General features: G+C 43.2%; 1 protein-coding gene across 5 annotated transcripts in view; it reads left to right on the top strand.

The window, feature by feature from the left end:
• Nucleotides 1-5326, top strand: part of Nemp1 (nuclear envelope integral membrane protein 1) — a 31746-nt gene extending 26420 nt beyond the window's left edge. For 4 of the 5 annotated variants that reach the window (XM_069987037.1, XM_069987035.1, XM_069987025.1 and 1 more), the window contains one exon: nt 571-5326. In XM_069987037.1, coding sequence (XP_069843138.1) covers nt 571-757 — 187 coding nt within the window. In that variant the 3' untranslated portion in view covers nt 758-5326. The remainder of the gene's footprint in view (nt 1-570) is intronic. The other variant, XR_011364899.1, reaches the window with a different exon arrangement.
• Nucleotides 5327-13241: the final 7915 nt, after the last annotated feature.

Raw genomic sequence — 13241 nt, 5'->3', positions numbered from 1 at the left:
GGATATAATTTTATTTTATTTTATTTTTTTTTGGGGGGGTCTGGTCATGGGGCCAGAACTCTGGGCCTAAGCGCTGTCCCTTAGCTCTTCAGCTCAAGGCTAGCGCTCTACACTTGAGCCACAGTGCCACTTCCGGCTTTTTTCTTTTTGCTTATGTGATGCTGAGGAATCGAACCCAGGGCCTCATGCATGCAAGGCAAGTGCTCTACCACTGAGCCACCTTCACAGCCCTTGGATATAATTTTATTAAAAAAAAAAAAAAAAGAAAAGCATCTTAGCTACATTCAATACAACCTGTGTTATGAGCCTATCAATCATTTCAATTTGTTGTATTTGTACTCTTTGATAACTATTAATCTAGGAGTAGTCCAGACAAAGGTTTCTGTATTATCAGAAGTGGGAGCCTATTTCCTGCTTCCTCAAGGAACTACCTACTGTAGCCTTGATTACAGCTTTGAGATGAAAGTTAAGTTGTGAACCTATCAGTCATTTCAGGTTGTTCTAATTTTGAAAAACAATGGTAAAGGATGGAAGGCAGATTCTTAATGAGTGTTCCCTTCTCTTTTCCAGATTTGCTGACTTCATAGAAGGCTCTTTCCATCTAACACCAAATGAAGTTTCTGTCCACGAGCAGGAGTATGGATTAGGGAGCATTATTGCCCAAGATGATGAACTGTCCTCTGAGGAAGAGGAGAAGGAGGAGGAGGACTCAGGCTCTCCATGCACTGCTGTCACACAGAACAACTTCCAATCTTAGGTGGTGCTCAGTTATTTTCATATAGACTGGCTTGGTGCCCCAGTGGTCCATGTTACAAGTGCCATGCAATTCTTCCATGCCTTTCTAGCAGACTGAAGATGGTGCAGAAATTCTCCTATTGAAATGAGAGGCCTGAGTAGTTCTCCCTCTGGGAGTGGTCTTCGTGGTCTCCATGGGATCCCTGAAGGAGAGTGGATAAAGTAGTGAGTGCTATGGCAGTTTGCTTCCTACTGATTAAGCTATCAGCCCACTTTTCTGTTCCTAAAGAAATTGGATGGCCACAGCCAGCATGACATTCTAGTCTTTGAAAGTTGATTCAATCACGGCATTTCTTTCACTGTGCCTGGCCCTCTGGAGTGAGAATTGTAGTGCAATAATGCTTTCAGACCATCAGCTGCATCTGTCAGACAGTCTCTCATCTGAGCTTCCGTCACTTCCACTGAAACAAGTGACTGTAGAATACTCCCCGATTTAATTATTTTGACAGGAAATGGATTTTTGTCTGCCTTGTTTTTTAAATATATGAAATATATTTAAATATATTTTTTGAAGTGTAACAAACTCATGTTCCAAAACCAGCAAGTGGTCCTGAGTGATAAAGCCCTGTTGGCCACTAGGTATTTATTAATATGGATCCATTAAAGCCCCAGGAGCTGTTGTGTTGAACTTTTAATTCATTTTCACATATGATTTTCTGAGTCCTGCTTGATTTTAGAAACATGCTTCCAGCCTCATACTTGTAGGTCAACTCTTGGACTTTTTATTATATTCAACATTTAATTTTAAGAAACATATTTTCCTCTTCCTATTCCTTGCCACTGTTTTATCCTTCAGGAAGGGTCTATTCCCTCATCTGTGGAATGTTCACATAATCCACAGCATTTCTCTTTCTCTCTGTCGCTTTCTCTTTCTCTTCCTCTTCCTCTTTCTCTCTCTCTCTCTCTCTTTCTCTCCCTTTCTTGCTCTCATTCTCTAGAACAGGGCAGCTGTTGTGTGTAGCCCAAGATAGCTTCAAACTCAAGATCCTCTTGGTTCACCCTCCCTAGTATTGTGATTACAGCCACAGGCCATTGTGATAGTTCTTTGTCTCATTTCTTACCTTCCTTCTCATTTATTATTCCTGGTCACTAGGAGAAATGATCTTGTATACCCCATTTTTTTTCTGTTACCAGGTCACATCTTTGAGTTGCTATGGATTCAAGAAACTATTTCCTTTCCCTTTGTATTCCCATTCCAGTCATTCCTTTTTACCTTCCCTTACCACTTATGTTCTCCCATGTCTAGCTTATTTGTAAGCCCTGAAACTGCCTATGAAGTTTCTCTTTTCTCCTCTTCTCCTCTTCTCTGAAATGGGGTCTTATGTGGTTCAGGCTGGTCTTGAATTTAAGATCCCCTCTGTCTCAGTTTCCCCAGTGCTGTGATTACAGGCATATACTACCACACCTGGCTTGAAGTTTCTTTGTTATGCTTTTTTCTTTTTTTGGTACTGGGGATTGAATGAAGTTTCTTGATATACATTTTGTGCTAGATAGTTTTCACAATTTGCATTGCTGACAAAATAGCCCTCTAGGTTATCTTCATGCATCTGAATGCTCGTTCAACCATCAGAATCAAACACATTTTTCCCTTAATTTACTATACTTACTTTCAGTTCTACTTCTGACCAGAGATTCATGCTTCCTTTTAGTAAATAACATTAGTTTCAGAATCTTCTGTCATTGGAAAGAACTCTTATAAGCAGCAATGTCATTTATGAGAGAGTAAATTCTTGAGGACTTGCCATTTGCTAGGTTCTTTCTTTGCGATCTTCACCCTCATACCTTTAGCCAAGAAGGTGGACACTTGAAGGCATGTGTATAGTGTCAGATTTGCTGTCTTGTAAGAAGGAAGATGGTGGGCTGGGAAGGTGGCTCGGTGGTAGAGTGCTTGCCTTGCATGCATGAGGTTCTGGGTTCAATTCCTCAACATCACATAAGCAGAACAGCTGGAAGTGGTGCTGTGGCTCAAGGGGTAGAGTGCTGGCCTTAAGCTTGAAGAACTGAGGGACAGCACCCAGGCCCAGAGTTCAGGCCCCACGACTACCACCACCACCACCACCAACAACAACAACAAAAAAAAAAAAAAAAAGAAGGAAGATGGTTTCTTAAAAAAAAGTTGTTGTGACTCCTTCAGACCAGGTCTTTGGTCTTTGTCAACTCTGAGATTCCTTCCATGGTCTTAGACCGTCCTAATGTGATAACTACCTCAATTGGCAGAAAGAGATGCATATAGGAAAGTGAACAATAAACAGTATTTGGGGAGGTGCTCTGGGTTAAAGTTACAGTACTAGAGAACTTAATCTCAGGAAATCTTTATGCCTTGGTGATTTAGGTACACAACGTTTTGTCCTTCTATAAAGAAATATTAAAACCTCTGAGGGAATGGGGATGTAGCTCAGTAGTAAAATGCTTACCTAGCATGCATGAAACTCTGGGTTTAATCTTTGGCATGAACACAAAATGATTTTGAAGTATATTACCTTTTTCCTTTATAAGTGAGTATCTAGTATATTTGAGCATAAGTTGCTTTGAGTGACTCAACTGTACAAGTGGTCTCAGGATTCTCTGGAGACTTTGGTGTCCATCCCAGGTTCCTTAGAAAGGTGGCCTGCAGCCGGGCGCTGGTGGCTCACGCCTGTAATCCTAGCTACTCAGGAGGCTGAGATCTGAGGATCAGGGTTCAAAGCCAGCTCGGGCAGGAGAGACCGTGAGACTCCTATCTCCAATAAACCACCAGAAAACCGGAAGTGGCGCTGTAGCTCAAGTGGTAGAGCGCTCGCCTTGAGCTGAAGAGCTGAGGGACAGCGCCCAGGCCCAGAGTTCAAGCCCCACGGCCGACAAAAAAAAAAAAAAAAAAAAAAGAAAGGTGGCCTGCTCCAGAGTAACTTTCCCCTACAAGTCACTATTTCAAGGAGAAGGTACCTTGAAATTGGAAAAGATCTCCTGTGTAGTAAACTTCTTGTAAAATACAGTTTTAATTTCAAGATCTGTCTTTTTTTTCCTGTTTAAATTTGGGTTGAATAAAAGTAAATTGATTTTATGATTCCCTGTCTGATAGTTGAACTGAGTTGAGGTATTGGAGATGACAGTGGTGAGCTCTCAGACAGTGAAGGCTGGTGTCTGTTGTGCTGCATGTCCTTGCCCTGCCTGCTGGTGTGGCTCTGCCCACGTGCTTCTATCTGTATGCCCGGAGATTGCTTGACGGTAAACCTCCTTCAGTTGCTGCTCTCGTCTCCCTCTTGGCCACTTAGTCTGCTGGCTCAGCCACTACTTGAAGCCCCTATTTAATTTTCCCTAGCAGTTATAGCTCATGCAATTTCAGCACAGTCTCATCTCTCCTACTGATCTCATCAAGAAGGATTGAAGGCATAACTGAGGAGTAAGCTGGACATCGGAGCCACGTTTGCTGCCACATCAGCGTCTTGCTTGGCAAATATCAGTCCATAAATTGGCTCCAGAGTTCAGGGTCTCATCAGCATTGGAAAATCTATTGCCTTAATTGGTCTGACCCACGCTATGTAGAGCATGACCCCCATTAATGGGAATACAAGAAGCAACTGACCTAAAACTCTTTCCTTTCTCACTCAGAGTTTGCAGGAGATCAACAGAATTAAAGCAGGTAAAACATAGCAACTTTGATATTCTAATAAAATTCCTGTCGGCCACTGCATTGAATAGAAAACTTAATGTGTATTATGTCTGTTCAAGGATACTTTTGCTGATGATGGCTGTTTGGGTCCTACTGCCCTATTTAACATAATGCATTCCAATCTAGGGCCCAGCACTCTTCCCTGTAGCCAATCCCCACTTGGCATGTAGGATGGAGGTTTGATGAATGAAGGGACCCATATAGGCCAGAGTTCCCGTAGGCCCTGATATCCATTAAAAGACTTGGGAATGGATTATGTAATTGCCCTCCTTTTTTATTTTCTTCAGGACAAGATGGGCTTAGAAAATACCTACATAAAAATGATTCCTATCTGTGTACCTGTACTTTTCTGAATTGAGTGGTGAAAGTTGAAGTAGAAGGAAAGGAAATTAAATGTCCCTCTAGTATTCTTTTGGACTCAGGTCTGACATATGAGATAACTTAGACTGAATTGTAAGACTTACCCGAACCAAGGAGAGGGCAGTTGGACAGATTTATTACATCCTCACATTATATGGGCACAGAAACCAAGTAACAAATAATGAAATCAGCATCACATAGGTTAAATGCACCTAAGCCATTTGCTTTGGTTTCCACACAGCAGAAATGATTATTTGTAGAGGGGTATGTCTTTACAATTAGAATAATCCTGCAGTGTATTAGTTACCTAACTAATTGAGTCAGGTTACTGCTGAATTGGTTTATAGATGGCTACTACCTTGAGAATTGTGTTTGGAAGGTGGGCATCGTAGCTTGTGTCTGTAGTTCCAGAACTGGGAGCTAAGATGGAAAAATCATTTGGGTTTGGGAGCTTGAAACCAGCCCAGGCAACAAAGCAAGACCTCATCTGAGGAAAGGGAGAGAGGAAACTATGAACAGTGATTTGGGGTGAGGAGATGGGGGGTGGGGGGGGGGAGAGGAGAGACATTTATTTGGTGCCTCAGAAGCTAGAGCTCCTAAGGGGATAAGCAAAACAGATTCATGCCAATATAAACCTGCAGTGTTAGCAGGGACAGGAATGATCAGACTCCCAAAATGTGGACTCTCACAGCTGCCTGTTGGTGAAGCCACTTTGAACTTGCCCACAGTATGAACAGCATTCTTAGATTAACAGACAACTCATAATGTGACTTTTAGAACTATTGCAGCCTACAGTTGCCACTATATTCCATGTTTATGGGATTAATGTTGAAATAACGGGTAAGAAATTACTGGCTAAGTTTTATCTGGTGGGCAATGCCTTTGTGTTATCTAAATAAAAGATTTGCTACTTGTATGTGAAATAAATGTTTATAAATGTTAAAAAGGAACAAAATTATCAGGGATGGTTCTTTGCCTTGGGTTCTCATTTTCTCCTACCTTTGTGTAAGAAAAAATAACCTTTTATGTATTTTTCTATTTTTATACCTTTTGTAAGCAGTCCCAATTTTAATAAAATTTTATGGAGTAAATAGTGGTTTCTTAATAAATGAACACTTGGGTGGTTTTTATGTTTTCATGGGATCAGCAATGAACTCATTTTATGCTGTCGGTTTCCCCCTCTTCCTAAGCCACTCCTCCCTCCCTATGGTGAATTGGTATTGGTCTACTTATATCCTTGGGCTGGATTTCTCTGGAGGTCAAATCTCAGAAATGTATTCCTTTCCTTTCCCTCCCTCCCTCTTTTTTCCTTCCTTCCTTCCTTCCTTCCTTCCTTCCTTCCTTCCTTCCTTCCTTCCTTCCTTCCTTCCTTCCTTCCTTTTCTTTTCTTTCTTTCATCAGGGCATATCAGAGGTTGAGCCTAGGGCCTACCATAAATACTATACCACTTGATCCATGCCCTAGCCCTGCTTTTAGATTGTTTAGGGTCTTGTCTCTGCCTCTTGAGTAGCTGAGATTACATGGAGCGACCACTTGGCACAGTGGGGCATTGTTGAAGGAGCTGCAGGTTTTACTACCTTGCTGTCTCAGATAAACAGAAGTATAGGATATTCCTGGTCCAGGGAGTGACTTATGCTTTATGTCTTTATTTATGACATAATGTATCTCTTATTTCTCCAATGGGGAGAACTTTATTGAGATGTCTGCCAACAGTGTGTGTGTGTGTATGTGTGTGTGTGTGTCTGGCCTGGACATGGTCCTTGAGCTTTTTTGTTCAAGGCCAGTTGCTCTACCACCTAAGCTACAGCTTTACTTCTAGATTTCTTTTTCTTTTCCTTCCTTTCCATTTCCTTTTTGTTTTCCTTTCCTTTCTTTTGATGGTCCTTGGGCTCAAACTCTAGACCTGGGAGCTGGCCCCTGAGCTCCTTTTTACTCAAGACTAGCACTATACCACTTGAGCCACACCTTCACTTCCAGCTTCTTGCTCATTAATTGGAGATAAGAATCTCTCAGACTTTCCTGCTCTGGCGGGCTTTGAACTGTAATCCTCAGATCTCAGCCTCCTGAGTACTAGGATTACAGATGTGAACCATTGGTACCCACTATTGTCCATGTGTGTGTGCCAGTCCTGGGCCTGTGTACTGTCTCTGAGCTGCTTTTCCTCAAGCCTAGCACTCTACCACTTGAGCCACACCTCAATTTCTGGCTTTTGGGGGGTTTATCGGAGATAAGAGTATCATGGAGCCAGGTGCCAGTGGCTCATGCCTGTAAACCTAGCTACTCAGGAGGCTCAGATCTGAGGATCTCAATTCAAACCAGCCTGGACAGGAAAGTCCCCATAACATTCTTTAATCTTCAATTAGCCACTTGAAAAAAATGGAAGTGGCCAGGCACAGGTGGCTCAAGCCTGTAATTCTAGCTACTCTGGAGGCTGAGATCTGAGGATGGCAACTCAAAGCCAGCCTGGGCAGGAAAGTCCTTGAGACTCTTATCTCCAATAAACCACTCAGAAAACTGGAAGTGGCATTGTGGCCCAAGTGGTAGAGTGCTAGCATTGAGCTGAAGAGCTGAGGGACAGCGCCCAGGCCCAGAGTTCAAGCCCCATAACTGACAAAAAAAGGAAGTGGAGTGGTGGCTCAAATTGGTAGAGCGGGGCTGGGAAGGTGGCTCAGTGGTAGAGTGCTTAACTTGCATGCATGAGGCCCTGGGGTTTGATTCCTCAGCAGCACATAAGCAGAAGAAAAAAAAAACCTGGAAGTGGCGCTGTGGCTCAAATGGTAGAGTGCTAGCCTTAAGCTGAAGAGCTGAAGGACAGCTCCCAAGCCCAGAGTTCAGGCCCCACGACTGGACCCCCTACCCCCCCTAAAAAAGTGGTAGACCGCTAGTTTTGAGCAAAAGAGCTCAGGGACAGTGTCCAGGCTCTGAGTTCAACACCCCCCCCGCCCCCACCCCCCCCACAAAGGGTATTAGGGACTTTCCTGACTGGTCTGGCTCTGAATTATGATTCTCAGATCTCAGCCTCCTGAATAGTTAGAATTACAGGCATGAACCATAGTGTCCGGTTTTGTTGTCCTTTTTTTTTTTTTTTTTTTTTTTGTAGGTCGTGAGGCTTGAACTCTGGGCCTAGGTGGTGTCCCTCAGCTCTTCAAGGCTAGTGCTCTACCACTTGAGCCACAGCGCCACTTCCAGCTTTTTCTGTTTATGTGGTGCTAAGAAATCGAAACCAGGGCCTCATGCATGCTAGGCAAGCACTCTACCACTGAGCCACCTTCCCAGCTTCTATTGTTCATATTTTTAAAGACAAAATTAGTAAAATAAGAATTATACAATATGTAGACCATATGTAAATTTATGTAATTAATGTGCACTGGTGACATCTTTTCTCCCTTTTATAACTACTAGTAGATAATTAAGGAGGCATAGGTGATTGTTAATTGTTGAATTAAAACTTATTATTAGATGTGCTACATAGCAGGGTTTTAGGATAGAAAAAGATTAGGATGTGTAAAGCCATTCCCCCATTTTAACAGACATAGGAATTTTAACATTCTGGAGAATTTGTTTAAAATGTAGATTCTAACAGGACTCTAACCATTCTCACATGGTGAAACCAAAGAAGGTTACTTTTAGGGAAGGAACACAAAGTTGTAAAACCTATGTGCCTCTGATCATATAAAATAATATTTATTGAAATGAACTCCAGGAAATGCAAATGGAGTTTTTTTTCTTCGTTGTTGTTTTCTTTTTGTCTTAGGAGGGCAAGGGGAAACACAGAAATTGAGGGACAAATGGTGAGCAAATGCAGCAGTGGTATTCACGACACTATGTTGAACTATACCACTTGTGGGTAAGGACAGGAGGGCAAAATTTGGAGAGAGCAAGGGAAAAGGTGACATTGTCCAAAAAGAAATATATTCATAGCCGGGCGCTGGTGGCTCACGCCTGTAATCCTAGCTACTCAGGAGGCTGAGATCTGAGGATCGCGGTTCAAAGCCAGCCCGGGCAAGAAAGACCATGAGACTCCTATCTCCAATAAACCACCAGAAAACTGGAAGTGGCGCTGTAGCTCAAGTGGTAGAGCGCTCGCCTTGAGCTGAAGAGCTGAGGGACAGCGCCCAGGCCCAGAGTTCAAGCCCCACGACCGACAAAAAAAAAAAAAAAAAAGAAATATATTCATTTCTTGACTTACATAACTGTAACCCCTCTATATATTACTTTTTTTTTTGGTCAGTCATGGGGCTTAAACTCTGGACCGGGGTGCTATCCCTCAGCTCTTCAGCTCAAGGCTAGCACTCTACCAATTGAGCCACAGCACCACTTCTGGTTTTCTGAGTGGTTTATTGGAGATAAGAGTTTCCTGCCTGGGCTGGCTTTGAACCATGATCCTCAGCCTCCTGAATAGCTAGGGGTACAGGCCTGAGCCACTGATGCCCGGCCTTATATATTACTTTTATAATAACAATAAAAGAATATAAAAAATTATAGAGAATAAAAATATAGATCCTTTTTGTTTTTCTGGTCATGAAGCCTGAGCCCAACTCTCCCCTGTCTTTTTGCTGGTTATTTTTTTTTTGGGGGGGGGGGTCCGGTCGTGGGGCCTGAACTCTAGGCCTGAGCGCTGTCCCTCAGATCTTCAGCTCAAGGCTAGCGCTTTACCACTTGAACCACAGCACCACTTCCAGCTTTTTTCTTTTTTGCTTATGTGATGCTGAGGAATCGAACCCAGGGCCTCATGCCTGTAAGACAAGTGCTCTACCACTGAGCCACCTTCCCAGCCCTGCTGGTTATTTTAGAGATGTAGTCTCTTGAACTTTTCTGTACAGGCTGGCCTCAAACTGAGATCCTCTAGACCTCAGCCCCCTAATAGCCAGAAATATAGATGTGAGTCACCAGCACTCATCAGAATTTTGAATTTCTACTAGCCTTTGTTGATTTAGATGCTGCTGGTCTGTGGACTTCATTTTGAATAGCAGGGAGGTAAAGCACTTTACTAGTTGCCTGGCACATTATTTCAGGCTGACCTCAAACTTAGAATCCTCCTGACTTCTAAGTCTCCTGAGAGCTGGAATTATAGGCACGTACCACCATGCCCACCTTAACATGTAGCATCTTTTTGTTGTTGTTGGTTGTGGGGCTTGAATTCTGGGCCTGAGTACTGTCCCTGGGCTTTTCTGCTCAAGGCTAGTACTCTGCCACTTTGAGCCACAGCTCTATTTCCAGTTTTCTGGTGGCTAATTAGAGCTAAAGAGTGTGTATGTGTGTGTGTGTGTGGGGGGGGGGCTGGGAAGGTGGCTCAGTGGTAGAGCGCTTGCCTTGCATGCATGAGGCCCTGGGTTTGATTCCTCAGCACAACATAAGCAAAAAGCAAAAAGCCGGAAGAGGTGCTGTGGCTCAAGTGGTAGAGTGCTAGCCTTGAACTAAAGAGCTGAGGGACAGCGCCCAGGCCCAGAGTTCAGGCCCCACAACCCGACCCCCCCCCAAAAAAATATTGGGGCTGGGAAGGTGGCTCAGTGGTAGAGCACTTGCCTTGCATGCCTGAAGCCCTGGGTTCGATTCCTCAGCACCACATAAGCAAAAAGAAAAAAAGCCGGAAGTGGCGCTGTGGCTCAAGTGGTAGAGTGCTAGCCTTGAGCTGAAGAGCTGAGGGACAGTGCCCAGGCCCAGAGTTCAAGCCCCATGACAGAACCCCCCCCCAAAAAAAAAAAAAGAGTATCATGGACTTTCCTGCCCTGGTTGGCTTTGAACCACAATCCTCAGATCTTCTGAGTAGCTAGGATTACAGGCATGAGCCACCAGCGCCCGGCTCTAAAAGTTTTTTAAAAGTTAATATCTCTGGTAGTGAATTAATAATAAAAGTTAATAATAAAAGTTAATATCTCTGACTAGTGAATTGTTCAGACTTCTGCCCTCTCAATGTTACCAGAAATCAGTACCAACAAATTTGGAATTATCATTATTGTCTTTTTTGGTCAGATTTATTGAAGTGTAGTTTATATAATAAAATTTATCTACTTTAAGTGTATAGTTGTACTGAGTTTCAGAAAGTAAAGTCAGTTGTAAAACCACTACTACAATTTTGATAAACATTTCCCTCATCATAGAGCTCCCTCATCCCCACTGTATGGACTAAGCATCTCCCCGACACCCCTGGTTCTGGGGAATCACACCAAGGCCTTGCGCATGCTAGGACAAACACACTACCACTGACTACCCAATCAGTCCTGGACTAGCCATTTCATTTGTGGACTAAGAGGGTTATTTAGAAGTTGGTCAGAGAAATAAGTTAATAAGCTCTGGTTACTCTAGTTTTATGTGAAAAGCAGATTGTAATGCTGCGCTTTCCCATCATGCCTCCTCCCTACCTATGGTACATATGGTACTGAAGTTTGAACTCTGGATACAGCTTTCTGTGTGGCTCTACTGCGGAGCCATGCCTCCAATCCTCCCAGAGAGGCTTTGACATATCTTGAAATCCCACTTAACTTGGCTATGTATGTCATACCTTGTTAACTTAGTATGACCCCTTATTCAATTTTTCCCAGGACTTTGCTAGTTTCAACACTCAAATTCACATTTGGAAGTGGGTAGGAACCCACTATGGGTTATAGTTAGTAGCCAGAGCTTGATGTTCAGGACATTATTTTATGGCCTAAGGTTGCCATCTTGGTTTAGAGACTTCTATGAATAAATAGGAGGCAATCCCATGAATGAATTGTTAGGCACAGATAAAGCTTAAGTTGCTACAGATTCCTGGCCAAGAGAACATGAGATCTAGTTTCTGCCAGATTTTCAGTGGTATGACCACAGGTAAATTCTTTTTTCTCATTCTCATCCTCTGTAGTCACTCTGCATTTGATATGATGTTAAACTCAAAGCTTTGTGCTTTTGCTGGGATTTCTTTTCTTTTCCTTCCTTCCTTCCTTCCTTCCTCCCTTCCTTCCTTCCTTCCTTCCTTCCTTCCTTTCTTCCTTCCTTCCTTCCTTCCTTCTCTTTTTTCTTTTGTGCTGGTCCTGGGTCTTGAATTCAGGGCCTGGGCACTGTCCCTGAGCCTCTTTGTGCTCAAAGCTAGTTGAGCTACCACTTGTGAGCCACAGCACCACCTCTGGCTTTTTCTGAGTAATTTATTAGAGATAAGAGTCTAATGGACTTTTCTGTCCAGGCTGGCTTTGAACCGAGATCCTCAGATCTCAGCCTCCTGAGTAGCTAGGATTACAAGCTTGAGCCACTGGCACCAGGCTTGCTGGGATTTCTTTTGCTCATGGCCTGTGTTCTACCAATACAGCCACACCTCCAATCCTATAAGATTATATTTTGATGTTACTTGCACTCAGCTTTCTCTTTCTCTTTTCCTTGCTTTCCTCCCTTCAAATACATATAATAAATTATGTAAAGGCAGGTTGATAATGGAATTGCTGATGGACCAGGTTTATGCCAAGTGCTTCTGCTAGCGCAATAGAGCTTGGACCTTCAACCAAGCAGCAGTGGCTGAGAGCTGGAAAATTGCGTCTCTATCTTAGTTAAGTATCTGTAAATTACCTAATTTGTTCTTTGTGCATGGCTGGGAGAGAGGATGGTGAGCAGAGGGGTCCTGCTGTTCAGGAATTTTCCTGTCTAGATGAGGAGTATTTGGGAAATTGGATTTCATAAGCTATTTGTCTTATAAAAGAGAGATTTTTTTTTTCCTGCTGGGCTAATGCCTAGCAAACAGTATCTCAGGGTCTTATTCAGTATCCTAATACTGAAGGATTAAAATTAGAAACCTCAGACTTGGGCTACAATCTATGGCAAACTTAGGGTCAGGAAGCTGTATTCTGTTCCTAGTTCTGACATATGCTAGCTGTGGAAATAAGGGCATGTAACAACTGTAACAACTGAACCAGGTGTTTGCCTCTAATTTTCCCTTTGGATGGAGTATGTGCATTGCCTGCTCACAGGGAGGGGCTGCTCATTGAGACAGTACAAGGAGAAGCTCAAAGAAACTGGGACATCCATACAAATGGGAGGTATTATCACCACCAAGTCTAGTCTTTGGGTCTTTGTGACAAGCACTGATTGACGGGGGAAGAGCAGGGGACAGGATTTGGAAATTTTGCTTAGCTCTCCAAGTAATCTTATTATCCTCAGACTCCCAGTAAACTAGGAAAGGTAGGTTTAAGAGAGGTGCTGTCTCTTTCCTAGGAAGAAACCTTAGACTGCCTTCCTCCTTGGCAGAATTCCTGACCTTAGAAAAATCTTCCTTGGTGATAAATTCTATTCCTCCTGCTCTCATTTCCCAATTTTTTGGAGCAGTTAAAAAGCCAGCCACATACCCTTGACTTACCCAAAGGCAGACTGAGCATCTCAGATGTGTGAAGGGTTAAGTGAGCCACACCCTCAGCAGGAACAGCCCCGGACTTTGTGCTGAGCAGCCATCTCTCTGGTCTCCTGGCCTGACTTG

The sequence above is a fragment of the Dipodomys merriami genome, unplaced genomic scaffold, assembly GCF_024711535.1.
Source record: "Dipodomys merriami isolate MVZ:Mamm:240054 unplaced genomic scaffold, mDipMer1.0.p SCAF_10, whole genome shotgun sequence".
Taxonomy (NCBI): Eukaryota; Metazoa; Chordata; class Mammalia; order Rodentia; family Heteromyidae; genus Dipodomys; species Dipodomys merriami.
Note: the sequence above shows the minus strand (reverse complement) of the source record. Positions and strands in the feature narration are given on the sequence as shown.